The sequence below is a fragment of the Lingula anatina genome, chromosome 2 (assembly GCF_051362555.1).
Source record: "Lingula anatina isolate TDL-2025a chromosome 2, LinAna3.0, whole genome shotgun sequence".
In the NCBI taxonomy this organism is placed as follows: domain Eukaryota; kingdom Metazoa; phylum Brachiopoda; class Lingulata; order Lingulida; family Lingulidae; genus Lingula; species Lingula anatina.
In genome coordinates this window covers 33,389,675-33,402,258 of record NC_141768.1, presented here as the reverse complement: position 1 = coordinate 33,402,258, position 12,584 = coordinate 33,389,675, and the positions used below count along the sequence as shown (strand labels likewise).

Sequence of the window (12,584 nt, the reverse complement as noted above, 5' to 3'; positions counted from 1 at the left end):
TGGTTGGGAAGAGCAACTTGCCCATTTCCCACTTAATAACTCGAAAACAAAACCAACAGTACACCAACAACTTGGGTCATTGAAAAATGCAAAGTAATTTATTATAAATAATTCTAACGTTACCCACTGTATTATCCTATAATAATATAGGACAAGGGAAGAAGCACCATCTATTGCACAATATATGAACACAGTATCTGTACAACAATAAATATACTCTGCCTAAGACATAAACAGCTCAAAAATCACGTATTACCATGCTGGCATCAATAATTTTCATTAATGACACAATTATTTCAGTTTGGCTAAAGAAATCTAATAAATATTTCATCCTTTAATATAGTTTGGTAGAAATTTAAGCCATATAACCAAAACAAATTATGTGCATAGACCAACACTGAGCCATGACAGATCAAAAAGTGGGAAGCTCATAAATTGTACCTCTTCTACCATAAATGTCTAAATTCGAATAATTATAATAAGTTAGTACAATACAACAATATTTTAATGGTCATAAATTAAAAAGTTAAAATCATATTTCATTTTACAAGACATTCAGGGGCTTCAATTTTTTGAAGGCCTCCAATGAAATGGTAAAATTGCATCATTCTTGAGGATGGGATTTCTTGCACTGATCTAATGATTCAAAACTAAGTCTATTTGATAAGTACTAACAGCCTTGAATAGCATCAAGTAACTTTTGAATGTAACAGGAGCTATACTTAAAACTTGGACTTACCTGCAAACTTATCTGCTGCCTTATTCATGTAACTATAAAAAGTTACCCATATGATAACTTGTGAAGGCTTTAACATGATATAGCATAATGATAAAGGTTCAAGATATCACAGTCAGAAGACCATCTTCAGCTTATAAATGAACATAAATGTCATGGAACAAATACAGCCAAGTTTTTTTAAACATGCCTGTTAACACATTTCATTCAAAAGATATTCCTGGAACTGAACTGTTTTTATTCTAAACATTCAGGGTCCTGGGATCCCAGCAAAAATATGTAAAATGAGCAAAATGTCCATCAGTTTTTCAAAACTTGACAGCATATTAACTTTCATCATACAGACTGTTCTCTGTTAAAATTTTCACCAATTCATCAAAACTTGAGCCTGATAAAATGATAAAATGATTATTTCTCTGGGAGCAATGGTCACTGTCATCTTGTCTTTGACAAAACAAACTGATGGCATGTCACATTATGCATGATGATTGGTGCAAACTGAATTGCTCTGTTCTCAATCCCTGGTTGGGGAGTGTAACGTCCCAGGAAACTAGTCCCAATCCCAGGCTGGTGGGTGTAGGGTCCTAAGAAACTAGTCCCAGTCCAAGGCTGATGGGTATAGGTTTCTAGGAGACCAATCCCAGGCTGGTGGGTGTAGGGTCCTAAGGAACTAGTCCCAATCCCAGGCTGGTGGGTGCAGGTTTCTAGGAGACCAATGCCAGGCTGGTGGATGTAAGTTTCTAGGAGACCAATCCCAGTCCTTGGTTTGGGGAGTGAATTCCAGCAACAGCCATAAGCAGTGGTAGGTCACTGACATCAACCCTGAAAAAGTAAAGAATAGTTATTTCATATGTATAACATTAAATGTATAAACTATTATGAGCTCAAACAAGAATGTTTTACAATGCCAAAAAATGATTTCCTTGATTACAAGTCAATAATAATTTTTTTTTCATCAAATTGCCATTCTTTTTTCAACAAAAAAATTGCCTTCACTGAGAAGTAATCTTTTATTTGGATCAATCAAAAATGCATTAGGAATGACCATTTCATTAAAGCCAAATATCTAAAAAGACTATGAAATAAAGCAATATTCTACAAAAGTTCATACCCAAGTAGTGAGCATATTTCCTTGTTGCTGCCAATCTTTTCACATTGCAAATACTCTGCCAAGATGCCACTCTTAAAATAAATCTCTTGAAGTCGATCCTCCATATGCATCAAACACTGCAAAATAAAAAAGGGTTTTGATATTGTCACTTTGCTGTTTTTCAGCAACAAATACTGGAAACATCTATAGTGTAACGAGGTGTGTAACACAGTTTTCTGGTGTACTAGCAACATGTCATGATCGCATTTGTAGGCCACATTCAACAGACATAGGTGACACACTTTAAAAAGAGTATTAGATAAGTGTGTTTACACAACTGCAAGATAAAACTTTGAAATATGACCCTTGTTTTTGGGCCCAGATGCACCAACATGACCGGAGAAGGACCACATTAGATAAAATAATGAGATAGTAACTGAACAACGTATCTACGTACAAATTCTGGTGCCATCCTGAGTCTCCATAGATTCTGTACAGACTCCACCATATTGCAAACCAATGGAGCTGGGTTGACCACCTCACCAAACTCTGACTTGTTGCGGGATGAAACAATCTCCACAGACCTATGATGAATGAAATGAAATAGAATAAGAAGTATTATATTGTGTAGGTGAAACAAATTATAAAAGAAGATATGATGAATGAACAAGAGACAGAAAAGGAGATAAATAAATGGCATCAAAAGACTTAAGGAATAAGAAAACGGTAAGGGATATGGGAAAAAGTTTTACAGAAACAAATCGAAAAACTCAATCGAAATACATACTAGGCCAGTAACTCCATAAATTACATTTTCAAAACACTGAAATACAAAACTATAAACCTTACCAGTTAGATGTGTCAGCTACTATGGACACAGCTTCTGCCACTGGCTCATCCAATATAGAATACTGAAACACACAAAAAAGAAAATATGTTATTTCTTTTTCTGCAGAAAAAAAAAATCCAGTACAATAACTTCTGAACACAGGAGTCTTTAATACATTAGAACTATGAATATTTTTTTAAAATAAAATATAATGTATGTTTAAGTCAACTGTTATGTGACATGGGCTGAAACCATGCTCATGTTAATTCAACCGATTTTCTAACCTATCAAAATCAAGCACCTTTCTAAAGCTAGCAACAAAACTGAGTTTGTCGTGTTCCAATGAATCACATTACCTGCTCAGTCATGACCAAATCTTTTCTGAGGCGCTTTAAAAAGCTGGTGTCACTGGTGCCGTGAAGCACAAAGTCAGAGACATAGTGGTCACTGTATCCGCCCAGCAGAGAGTGGCCAAAGTTACTGTCATACAGCTTGTTCTCTATCACCTGGGGACAGCTTGTAAAGCTGAAAAATATCAAATACAATGATTTATCAATCCAAACCAAACACTTTCTTTTACCTCTGATTAATTATCTGCAAATTTCTAAAAATATAAATAGATAATAAAAAATATGTAATATATTCAATCTATGATATATTTGTAAGTTCTTAAGTTCCTACTGGTTTCTTTCACATAAATGAGATTACAAAGACTGTCTTCTAATTACTTGAAACATGTAGGCCTGCAACCTACTTAACATGTATACTGATATTTAAAGCTCACCTTGGTAATGGCAGCTCTTTCAGACTCTCAAAGTACTCCAGAGCATCATGTAGAGATGATGCCGTGCTCAGTTCGGACTGGTGACGTCTACGACCTAGCTCTGTGGGCGTAACAGACCTGCACCTGGCTGGAGTGCTCCCCTTACTGCTCACACTGTCACGGCGAGCACCATCACTTTTACTTCCAGCACTGAAGCTATCACTACGCAGAAATTCCATTTTACTGCTGGAGTTAAAACTGTCATGGCGAGATCGCTCATGTCCCGGTTCTGCTTCAGCTGTATTATTTTTATTTATGACCAATTTACTTGGGCGGTTGGGCCTACTTTGTATTCCCTTGGTGTGCTCCAATTTGGAGTCTTTCTCAACAAGTGATATTTTCCCATGTTCTTCCTCATATGCAGAGTCTATTGAAGTCCTGTGATTAGTTGTATCAGCTTTGGCAAGGCGATCTCTAACCTCAAGCTCGTCAATGGTTTTCACTTCACTGTCACCCAGAAAGTATTCATCAAACATGGTACTGCTGTCCATGGAGGGCTGCCTGAAGTACACATGCTTTCCATGGTGTTGACACTGCAGGGCCACAGTGGGTGACAGCTGATTGTTACGAATACAGGCCTTACAAGAAGTCAAAAGATGCTGCTGTGGAAGCTGTGCAGCTTTACATGAGGCATCCGAAGTTCCAACATGCTCTTTGTATTCAGCGCACATTTCTGATGATTTAGACTTAAACAAGCCAGCATTGTTAATAGTCTGACGGTCATCTAATTTCAAATCTGACACTGAACGTCCCACGTGCCTAATTCTTTCCACAGCTGGTTCTTGGATTGAATCGACTGCCAGCTGGCAAGTAGAGGCCTGGGAGGTACTGCTGTTGTTGGAGCTGTCTGAATGGCTGCGCTCATGAAAAAGCACTGGAACCTGACTGCTGCTAGGTATTTTATTATCCTGAGCATCTTTGTCTGTTAATGATACTGTCCTTCTGTTGGCATCAATGATTGTAACTGATGTTTTATCCCCGAGTTCCTTTCTTGTAGCTGCATTCTTCTCATTGTTTAACATCCTACTACTGAAGACATCAGAATGGGTTCTTTCTGTGTTTAAGTTTGTTTTGGCACTGCTGAATGACATGTGTTGTTTTTTCTCAATCTTCTGTATCTCTGACATGTCACTATGGTGAGACAGAGAAGGTGCTTTCCCTTGTGCTATGCTGGCACTTTTCTCTTCTCCCTCTCTTACTAATTCATTAAAATTACTTACTGCCTCTGTCTGTTCAGTCAGTGGCAGACTTGAAAGTGAACCCAAACTGAAATCTAGACTAGAACATTCATCAGCTACATCTTCAATCTTAGAACTGTGCTGTCTGTTGAAAAGTGCCAGCTCTGGATGCCTCCCTCTTACAGAAGGTTCTGAACTTAATGTGGAGTCAAAACTTGTGAACACAGCACTGTCTAATGAATCCAGCTGTAAACATAGATCACCATGAAGTCTTGGCACTGGCTCAGTCTCATGTACTGACCTGTCTTGCAAACCAGGGGATCTGCACTCTAACTCCCTCTGGTGTTCAGTTTGTGAGGTACTGCCCTCTTCAATGTCCACAAAATCCACCTCAAGGGGTTCCCAGCTGTGCTCCCCACTCTCATGGACCTCACTGCAGCGTATGAAGTAGGTCAGGACAAATAACAATTTACGGACCAAATCTGCTTTCTTGCCTACTACTATAGTCCTGGCTAGCTTGAGTGGGAAACCAATGGCACCATATAAATCCCTGAAGAAATTCATATTTGTCCCTCAGTCAGAGAAATAAAGTGAACACATTAAAATAATTTTTTAACAGAGTGGAGAACATGATAGCCAAAAATATTGAATAAATTACAACAATGAATCTCAAATTCATATGAAATCACTTAAAGCAATTCATATTTTGATTAAATTTTCTAAATTAAAAAAAAAAACCTGCTGAGATGAACAACCATCAACACTGATCGTGCAAGGTAAATGAACAGAAAAGCAGCTGTAGTATGAGATCTCAGTAATTCATAGACTAAGCAGAACTGACAAACGCTTACCCTAACTGTGCCCAGAGAGGATTGTAAGGATGGGTTCTGGCCAGGGTGTCCAACTGAAAAAAAAGGCAGTACTTACATGTCACAGAGCAAGAATATTGTTGGTTCAAAGAGCCTGTCAAAAATTACTGTGATTTCTAATTATCAATTTGTGGTGAGTTTCGGTGCCTACATTTTTCCAACAAGAATATTGTTTGTGTCAGTGTTTAAGTTTTAAGTACTCCAATTTCACATGCATTAGATTTCACATCAGAGAAGTTTAAACCTTACCCATTTAGCAGAATGTTTGTCTAGATATGTTCTGGATGGAGTTGCCCCAGCAGGCGTCACTGTAGGGACCCAGGCAAGGTGATGAGTTAAAACAGCAGTGATAAGACTGCTTAGGAAACTGAAACAAGACACACATAAGTCTACGTACAGTTTATTCTTATATCTCCACAACTAAGTAGACATGTTTTTGTGATTTTGTTTACTTTTTGACAAATAAAATCTATAAATCAAATAAACTTTGTCTTGTTCAAAACAACACAGATGCAAGCACGCATGTACACAAGCTAAAATTACAATATATTTTTAGCCAAAAATTCATTACTCACAAACTAGTATTCTTTGTGTCATATTTCTCCACCAGTGACATGAACTCTCCAAGGAATTTCTGACTAAGGATTGCATGTCTGTAACTGTTGGTTGCCATCATTGTTAGCCAGACAGGCTCACAAATTCTAGGTGCTGTGTACAAGTCTAAAATCTCTTGACGGAAAGTAGCAAAGGCCTAGAAAAAAATCAAATATGTGGTTAGCAACAAGCATCTAATAATTTATTTGTCTGCTCAGATACGCACAAATGGACAACTATTATGTTATGTTATCTTATGTTATATTATATTAATATGTTGTATTGTGTTGTATTCTATCTTATCATATTATTCTAACATCCAAAAGAAGGCATTACTCCTACTGATAATCATAATCTTATACACTGACTAAATAAACAGGAGTCAATTTTTAAACAGTAACTCCCCTACCTTTTACAAGATCCAAATCCACTCACCTCATAGACCAAGTGCACAAAGTTCCTTTTATCCATACACGCTCTCTCCACAGCAGCCTTGAGCTTGTTGACATTCCCTTCTAACAGTGCTATGTGGGAGAAAAAGAAACTCTGGAACTGCCTGGAAATTTGAGAGGTAGAGCATTAAATATTGGACATAGTACATTGATTTTTTACTTCAGAGTACATTTAAGACATGACAGTTACTTACATAATCTCTTCTTCCTGCCCAGTCAGGTTGAACACAACTGCCATGCCCAGCTTAGCTTTTCTTCTTGATGTTGGAAGTGAACCCTGTAAATGAAATGCAATCATGTACCTGATATTGTATTTTTTTATCTATAGTGTAAAATTATGAAAAATTTGGAAACCTTATCACATTTTAACAATCATCTAAAAACATATCAAAATGATGTTATTTCATCTGATAGAACATTGAATTACGCCCAGTATGTATAAGTAAATCAGCCTTAAATATTGGCAGAATAATAACTCACTTCATTCAGCTGTGCAGTGAATTCCCCAGAGTGCCTGCGCAAGAGTCCATAGTCAAGCCGCATGCTCTGTGCACGCATCCAGCGTTTGTGCATGCTGTTATAGCTGTTAGAGTTGAGACTAGAGTTGCTGCCTGGAGATGGAAAAGGGGTCACCCACCCATCACTGGAAGCTAAATAAAGGAAAACAATTCATATTAGAAAACTTAATTACAACAAAGAACATATAAACAGAAACCATGACTGACATCAATTCTCAGATTTCTTTTTGAATATATACCTTTTAAAGTATTTTCTTTTGTGCGATGCACACTTAAATAAAAAGATGTAATATCCAGTTAAGTACAGGGAACACCCACCTAGAGATGAAGCTGCAAAACCACTATCCTCTTCATTAGCAGACACAGCAGGAGGAGAGGGCACGGCCACGGGGATACTGCGTGCTGTAAAGAACACAATCCAGTGTTATATCTCACACCTAACACAATTTAAAAAAAACTATCCTACATTATGAATATTTTTTTCTTACCTACCACATTGAAATTCCCACTACAAACTATACAACAAAAGCCCACTGTTTAAGTTAGACTAATTAATTACATCATATCCTAAAACACGTGCACTCATATTCACAAATATTTAATTACAGGGTTATCATTTCTGGCACAGCTTAATCAGTTTAATAATAATATGACAATTTAATCTTGATATCACGTAATTTCCCCCATATCAATTTTTTAAAATCTGTTCAGTCGCCGGAACTGTGCATGTCACATGCAATCATCAGCAACGCCTTCTATCACTGAGGTCAATATTCAATTGACAGCTGATTCTGTCCTGCTTTCGTAAAAAAACTTAATACACTCAATAAAGCAATCAATACATATCTGAACTGCACTTCCATATGAACTAAAACAACGAAAATAAACATAATACATTTTCAAACTATCTCTGCAAGACTGCAAGCATGCAAACGCACACACAAACACGCACACCCCTTTATCACGGCAGGTAATATATGTACGCATATACATTTCAGAAAACATTTAAATGTACCCTCAAAAAAAAAAACTACAGTAACTTGTACATGTCACTTTCACAAGTAAGACCTCCCATAACTCCACAGGTTAATGAGTTACAAGGCAAACTTGTCACCAACCACACACACACACATATGCATGACATAGCATATAATCTAGTTATCTCTGGTCACAGTAGGCTTAACTGAGTGACACGTGTCGTGGTCACTGCATGCTAGTCACAAGAAGTATGTGGCAGCATTGCAATTAACTGGTCTATTTTATCTCTAAAAGCCTGACAACATGATAACATCATTTGAAACCAATCAAAACTACCTCAACTACCTCATCCATTATTTCGTACACAATAATAATAATAATACAAAGAACTCGCCCCTTCACTCTGAAACTTAAGATATTCAAACCCAAAATACCCAAAATAATGCTGTCACTTTTGACATCTGTCCTCTACCAGCCCTTCATTCAGAATAAAAAATACAACTAGCCAACATCAGCGTCATCCTTCCCCTGCCCACTGCCACTGTATACATGATATAAGTCAGGTGTCATGCCCACATAGTACATAGTCTGCTGAGATAGCATTGCACTAAGCTATGCTGCCATTATTGGACTGGACATGTTCTGATACTCACCCAATGATTGCCCCTCATGACCAGATGCTAGGTATTCTGATGTAGAGCTTGTCAGACTGCAGGAATCATCATTGTCCATGAGAAGACTGTGGGAAAAATTTGAATGAAAACGATTATGAAACAGAATCTCGGGAGCCATCAAGAGAGCTATGATAATGAATACTGAAGCAACCTCCTTATTCAATTATCTTGCTCCATGTGATTCACCCCCCCCCCCCCCCACACTCCAACCCAAGCTCATTAGGTATATCAAAAGTACCCACTTTAAAGACATAGGGGCCAATAAGAACACCACAACAAAAAGACTGAAGGGCATTACAAAAGTAATATTTTCAACCATGCATATAGATACATGTACAAAAAGGTAGACAAGTGCACTAAATTAGAAAGGGAAAGCATGCAGTTTGTTGTTTGATATTTTTTTCTGACAAATGTTTGATTAGCTTCCAGACACATCTCACATTATATGTATGTAACATATATAAAGACACATGTGTAAGGCAGGTATAGACGACCTTTTATCAATTTGATATGAAGATAAAAGATTGACAATTTATCAGATAGGGATACCGATACAAGGGTAAATGTTTTCTGTACCCAGAAAGGGGTTACTTACCCACTGGAATCCCTGTTTGTTTTTGGTTCTATAAACACTTTTGTCACCATCAATTGTGGTGGTAGTCTGAAAAAGGCGAGTTGTAAATAAATTTGTTTACATTTTTTAGATTTCACATACATCACCTTATGCATCCAAAGTTTAATCACACTACACATATTGTTTTTAAATCTAAACAAGGACGTACATTTTAAGAAATATTTCCACAGAACTACAATACTTAAGAGCACGCAGCAAAGAATTAACAGATGTTTAGTTGACATATAGCTAATATGTATATACTGTGATAAACTGACCTACTAACTGAAACATTTTATCTTAAATATAAAAAGCTGTCAAATAGATAGCAATGACCTTAAAGATACGAAACAAAATTGTAGATGAAACCTAGATGACTCAGTATTTGCACAAAACATTCATAGATGGATGACAAAGCTAACGGAACTGACACCTTTCATATTTTCAATGAGTAAAAAGATTCATTTCTGATAAAATTGAGCATCCTTCTTCTGATTGGCATAGATAAATTCAGTTTGCCCATTAAAAAAAATTCAAGATTGATACATTATTTAATAAAACTAACCTTATACAGTGTACTTTGAATGCAGTCCCTTTGCTGGTCATAGGTACAGAGCCATACATCATTTCACCAAGGAGCTTGGCATCAGAACCTCGCTTCTCAAACTGGAAAAAAATAACATTCAATCTCCATATTAAAGGCACGATTTTTGCATATAGCACTGGAGAATTTGTTCTTCAATAAGCTCTACAATAATCTGGGCCAATGTTTTCCATCCTCAGATTTGGTAATAAATCTATTCCTTTTACAGTCTGCGACCACTTGTTTGAGGACCACGACATGACAAACTTTTTCAACAAGAGTGAATTTAGTGTCCTCTGAGATACCATTTGAATTTTTTAAATAAGTTTTTCAAGGAGCTTTTCATTTGATCTAGTTTCTTTTTTTTTCTTTTTTAATGTAACTGTTACATGATGATTCTAAAGAATTTTTTTTTTAAAGTTTGACAAAATCAAGATCTTGTTATTTGGATATTAATGCAATAGGGGACATGTCCATTTTTATTGAAATTTTTATACAAAACCGGAAATCACAGTTTGGGCCAGCAATTTTTATAAAAGTGGTGGCCCAAATGACCAGTAAACTGAAATGTTTATGGCACAGACTACTTTTTATTTATCATGAATGCCACCATTTACCTGGTACTTTGGCCCCTGTCTACACTGCCATTCATTCAGACCATCACAGCTGTCTGTTAATTGTGAAACATTTTGTTCCGTCTTGCAACATTTCTTTGGCTGTTTGGAATCCTTCAAAGAACAGAAAAATCAAATTTAAGGGACAATAGTAATGTTTTCATTGCAAGAAATCAGGTAAAAATCGAGATATAGTGTTCTTCAAGCAAGAATTGTTCATGAGCACCATAAATGCTTCATACATCCCCAAACTTTCTACCACAATTATATTGTAATGATGATGACAATTCTAAATAGCAGCTTGATCAAAAGAGGTTTGGTATATTCCTTACAATATCATGTTTTTGAAAGGAAAGATATTAAAAATATAAGTTGAAGAGCAATTTTGATACCAGATTTCTAGGAAATACTCCACATAATTTTAATTCAATTTGGCCCTGTAGAAATATCACCTGCCTTATATCCATGAATAATATATGTTAAATGCTGGTTTACCTTGCCAGGTTCTATCCGCGTGACTGCAACAGAATCGTATACCAGCTGCCTTCCTTTAATGTCATGATCACGGTAAATCACAAGACGGACCTGCTCTTCTTTCAAACTTGGACCTCTCCATCTACAAAGCAAATATAATGCATCAGCCATCGTATATAACTTAGAATCTGTGCTGAACTTCAGAAGTCCATGTGTTTTATGAAGTTGCCTATTATCAGAAAAAAGTATATAGTTTGCAAAGAAGCCACTTTTTTAAACTACATTTTAACATCAAAGAGGGTCAAAAGATGGTAGAAGAATGTTTTAAAAGGTAACAGTTACCAAAGTTGGTATCTAATATCATGAGCATCAAATAAATCCTTAAAATATATCATTTCTTATTTTAAAAAAACTGCATGCCATTCATAACACAAATAGTTCCTGGGAGATAAAAGATATTTCAAGTATCACCCCTGACCCCAAAGTAATTCTTTGCTGTAACAGAGGTATTACATACACTAAAACTCTTTGTTGAAATATTTTTTTAAAAAAAATAATAACATTAAAACCATGTGTAATATTTGAATTCCAATACCAAACCATTATAAGGCAGTAAATAACTATCAAATTTAACCATTCCAATATCACAAGTCAATGAACCATGGACAAGTAAATTTACCCTTCTGAAGGCAGATGGCTCACTCTGGCCCTGCCGCGGTGCTTTCCAATAGCTCTGTTCTCCCTCATGTCTTCCCAGCGCAATAAACATTGTTCCAATCCGTGTTTTATCATTAAAACTGCCGGCGATCGGTCTGGGAACTTCATTCTGGACTGAGGGACACCCAGCTAGATTAGAGCAGGTGTCACACGACTGAGAAGCACATGACCACTGTATATTGTAATCACGGTGAGTAAACACAACACAAACAGTCATGTGATGCCACAGCGGCTGATCGGTCTGTAAACTACACCTGAATGAAGGAAAATCTGAGCTTCAAAGCCAGACTGACTTACTTTTTGGGGGACTCCGAATGTTGATCTCTGCGACAACAGCCTTTGTTTCTCTGTTTGTTTCGACTGGGAAAAAGTTTGTGGAATAACGCCATTTTTGGTTACATCTTCGTCGCGTCATGTGACGATGTGTTATGCTGCCCCGCACTGAATAATTTAAGATCACCAGTACGTTAAAATTTAATTAAGTAAATAATGGATCTACTATGGTATTTTTGTTTCATATTGTGAGTCACAATCTTATAAAGTTATATGGTAAGTTATATCTTGGTAAAATATAAGGGGAACCGCCCGAGAGATACTACTCGCGCCACCTATGACAAGACGAGCCAATGCGATATTCTTAAACCTACTGGCCTGCTGAACAACCATCAGCACTAGTTATTTTGAGAATTTTCAAAGACAGTGGCAAGAGCTACCACAAATCAAGAATTTTCAAATGAAGATATATAGCAAGATGTTTCTTTTTACCTCTAATTCTGATAGATTTTGTGGGTATACGTATGAACATACTATCTATAAAATTGAGATATATGCTATTTCATGTC

At 36.6% G+C, this 12,584-nt stretch overlaps 1 protein-coding gene across 3 annotated transcripts; it reads right to left on the bottom strand.

Moving 5' to 3' along the window:
* Positions 1 to 76: 76 nt before the first annotated feature.
* Positions 77 to 12,200, bottom strand: LOC106156070 (folliculin-interacting protein 2). 3 transcript variants are annotated; one of them, XM_087003103.1, is made up of 20 exons: positions 11,705 to 11,965; positions 11,047 to 11,167; positions 10,555 to 10,665; positions 9,920 to 10,020; positions 9,337 to 9,402; positions 8,721 to 8,806; positions 7,408 to 7,491; positions 7,052 to 7,221; positions 6,766 to 6,848; positions 6,555 to 6,675; positions 6,101 to 6,276; positions 5,775 to 5,892; positions 5,508 to 5,560; positions 3,440 to 5,206; positions 3,012 to 3,180; positions 2,676 to 2,737; positions 2,284 to 2,410; positions 1,848 to 1,963; positions 1,437 to 1,558; positions 77 to 1,358 (listed from the first exon to the last, which is right to left on the bottom strand). In XM_087003103.1, the coding sequence occupies exons 1-19, from the start codon at positions 11,848 to 11,850 to the stop codon at positions 1,477 to 1,479; spliced, it is 3,759 nt and encodes a 1,252-aa protein (XP_086859229.1). In that variant the 5' UTR covers positions 11,851 to 11,965; the 3' UTR covers positions 77 to 1,358; positions 1,437 to 1,476. The 3 variants fall into 3 exon arrangements, with proteins under 3 accessions (XP_086859229.1, XP_013386632.2, XP_013386631.2); XM_013531178.2 differs by lacking the exon at positions 11,705 to 11,965 and adding an exon at positions 12,040 to 12,200 and having other exon boundaries at positions 77 to 1,558; XM_013531177.3 differs by having other exon boundaries at positions 77 to 1,558; positions 11,705 to 11,964.
* Between the last annotated feature and the right edge of the window lie 384 nt (positions 12,201 to 12,584).